Raw genomic sequence first — 2309 nt, 5'->3', positions numbered from 1 at the left:
TGCAGCCCCTCTGCTCTGGGGGTGCTGTGGAGGGAAGGGGGTGCTCAGAGCTGCCTGGGGTGGTGCTGGGCAGGACCAGAGGCATCACCCCACTGCACATTGTCTGCACAGGCTGTTCCTGTCCCAAAGGAGTGTCCTGTTCCTGTCCCAAAGGAGTGTCCTGTTCCTGCCCCAGGTGTCCTGTTCCTGTCCCAAAGGAGTGTCCTGTTCCTACCCCAGGTGTCCTGTTCCTGTCCCAGGTGTCCTGTACCTGCCCCAGGAGTGTCCCAGAGCCATCCCCTCCCCTGCAGTGACCCCTCCAGAGCTCCGTGCTGTGCCCACAGGGGCTCCAGGGCTACGTCCCTCAGCAGCAGCAGCAGCTCCAGAGCTGCTCTGGGGGTGACAGACACCAAGGCCACCCTGTGCTCTGCTTTTGGGATCCCTTCTGTCAGCAATGGCTGGAATTGTCTCCCGAGCAGGTTTCCAGGCAGMTTTAGGACACGGTAGCAGGATCCTGTGTGCAGCAGCCCGTGCTGGGGCTGTGCCTGTAGGGTCAGTGGTGCCAGGCAGGGATGAGTACTGGCACCACACACTTCCCACCAGTCCCACTGTTTGACTTTGCTGTTGTTGTGGAAGTGGTGCCCAGTACTGAACCTTGGACTGCGGGGTGGGGGGAGGCTCTGGTGCCACAGGGATGGGGGGAGGTTCCCATTTGCAGTCCCTTTGCTGGATGGGGTGGATGGGGTGGGGGTGGGAGTGTCGATGGATCTCTGCTGTCGGGAAAGGGGGAAGGGGAGGGATTCTCCCAGAGCTGAGCCCTTTGCTGCCTGAGGGGAAAGCTGCCCTGCAGTGAAGGCTTTCCCTCCTCGTGCAGGTTGGCTGGAGATGAAATCAGGCTGAGGAACAGCTCCAGCACCCCGTGCAGCGAGCAGGGAAATCCTCGTGCCGAGGCCGTGCCGGAGCTGCCGCGGGGGTGGCTCCTGGGAGGGAAGCAGGACAGGGATGATGCCCCACGGGCATGAGCAGCCTGGCACTGACCAGGCAGTCCTTGTCTCGCTACAGATGGCAGCTCAGAGGCAGCGGGCTCTCGCCATCATGTGCCGGGTCTACGTGGGCTCCATCTACTACGAGCTGGGCGAGGACACCATCCGCCAGGCCTTCGCCCCCTTCGGGCCCATCAAGAGCATTGACATGTCCTGGGACTCTGTCACCATGAAGCACAAGGTGGGGTGGCTTCCCTGGGCTGCATCTGAGGGAGCTTTGAGGTTCTGTCCCACCCAAATCATCGTGGGATTGCTTGGATTTGGCTGACTTATACTGGGAAGGGGTGGCATTCCTTGAGGGCCAGTGAGAGCTGCTGCTGATGCCCCGGTGATGAGGCATTTTGGGGTTTGCTGCAGGGACATTTCTTTTAGCCATGTATCCTAAATACAAAATAAGCAGCTTTGCAGAATTTTGGATGAGATAGTGGGAAGGAATTCTTTCCTGTGAGGGTACAGGATGCCCAGAGAAGCTGTGGCTGCTCCATCCCTGGAAGTGTTCAAGGTTGGACAGGGCTTGGAGCACCCTGATTTAATGGAAGGTGTCCCTGGAACTGGACAGGCTCTAACCTTTCCAACCCAAACCTTTCCATTATTCTATGATTCCAAGCCCTCAAGGAACATCCTCCTCTCTTCAAGGCTTTCCAGATGCAGCCTAGAGAGGCACAGGTTCCTTTTAGCMCTGGAGGTGAATGTTTGCAGCTCCATGCTCTGCTTAGGGCAGGACTCTGTGTGGGGTGAAATTCATGRAATGATGGAATCATTGAGGTTGGAGAAGAGCTCCCAGACCATGAAATSCACCCTGTGCCTGATCCCCACCGTGTCACACACCCCACTCAGTGCCACACTCAGTCATTCCTTGGAATCTCCAGGGATGGGGACTCCACTCTTCCAGTGAAGAAATTCCTCCTGATGTCCAACCTGAAGCTCTCCTGGAAGTGCTGACGGGGCAGCAACCCTAAAGTGAGATTGGGTTTTGCTGTGGGATCTCAGAATCTGAAAAGCTTCAATCAGGTGCCTTTGGTGTAAACTCTGCARGCAAATTTTGGCTGTAAATAAATCTGCTCTGAGGAGTCCTGGGCCATGAGCAGGAATTGGGGTGGTGGGAATGAATTCCACTGTAGGGATTGAGCTGTGGCTGTGTTAGATTGACACAACTGCAGTGATTGACATTGTCTCCTCCCTTCCCAGGGCTTTGCCTTTGTGGAATATGAGGTTCCTGAAGCCGCCCAGCTGGCCCTGGAGCAGATGAATTCTGTCATGCTGGGGGGAAGGAACATCAAGGTGAGT

At 56.8% G+C, this 2309-nt stretch overlaps 1 protein-coding gene across 1 annotated transcript in view; it reads left to right on the top strand.

Annotated features, from left to right (window-relative positions):
* LOC130587643 (poly(U)-binding-splicing factor PUF60) overlaps positions 1 to 2303 on the top strand; it is a gene marked incomplete at its 3' end in the record, with an annotated part of 13859 nt that extends 11556 nt beyond the window's left edge. Inside the window, exons 4-5 of the mRNA XM_057388620.1 lie at positions 1042 to 1203; positions 2211 to 2303. Of these exons, the coding sequence (XP_057244603.1) occupies positions 1042 to 1203; positions 2211 to 2303 (255 nt within the window). The remainder of the gene's footprint in view (positions 1 to 1041; positions 1204 to 2210) is intronic.
* Between the last annotated feature and the right edge of the window lie 6 nt (positions 2304 to 2309).

This window comes from Malurus melanocephalus, unplaced genomic scaffold, assembly GCF_030028575.1.
Source record: "Malurus melanocephalus ecotype Western Australia unplaced genomic scaffold, MMel_1.1 scaffold_2187, whole genome shotgun sequence".
Taxonomy (NCBI): domain Eukaryota; kingdom Metazoa; phylum Chordata; class Aves; order Passeriformes; family Maluridae; genus Malurus; species Malurus melanocephalus.
The sequence above is the reverse complement of the archived record's forward strand: the minus strand, read 5'-3'. Positions and strand labels throughout refer to the sequence as shown.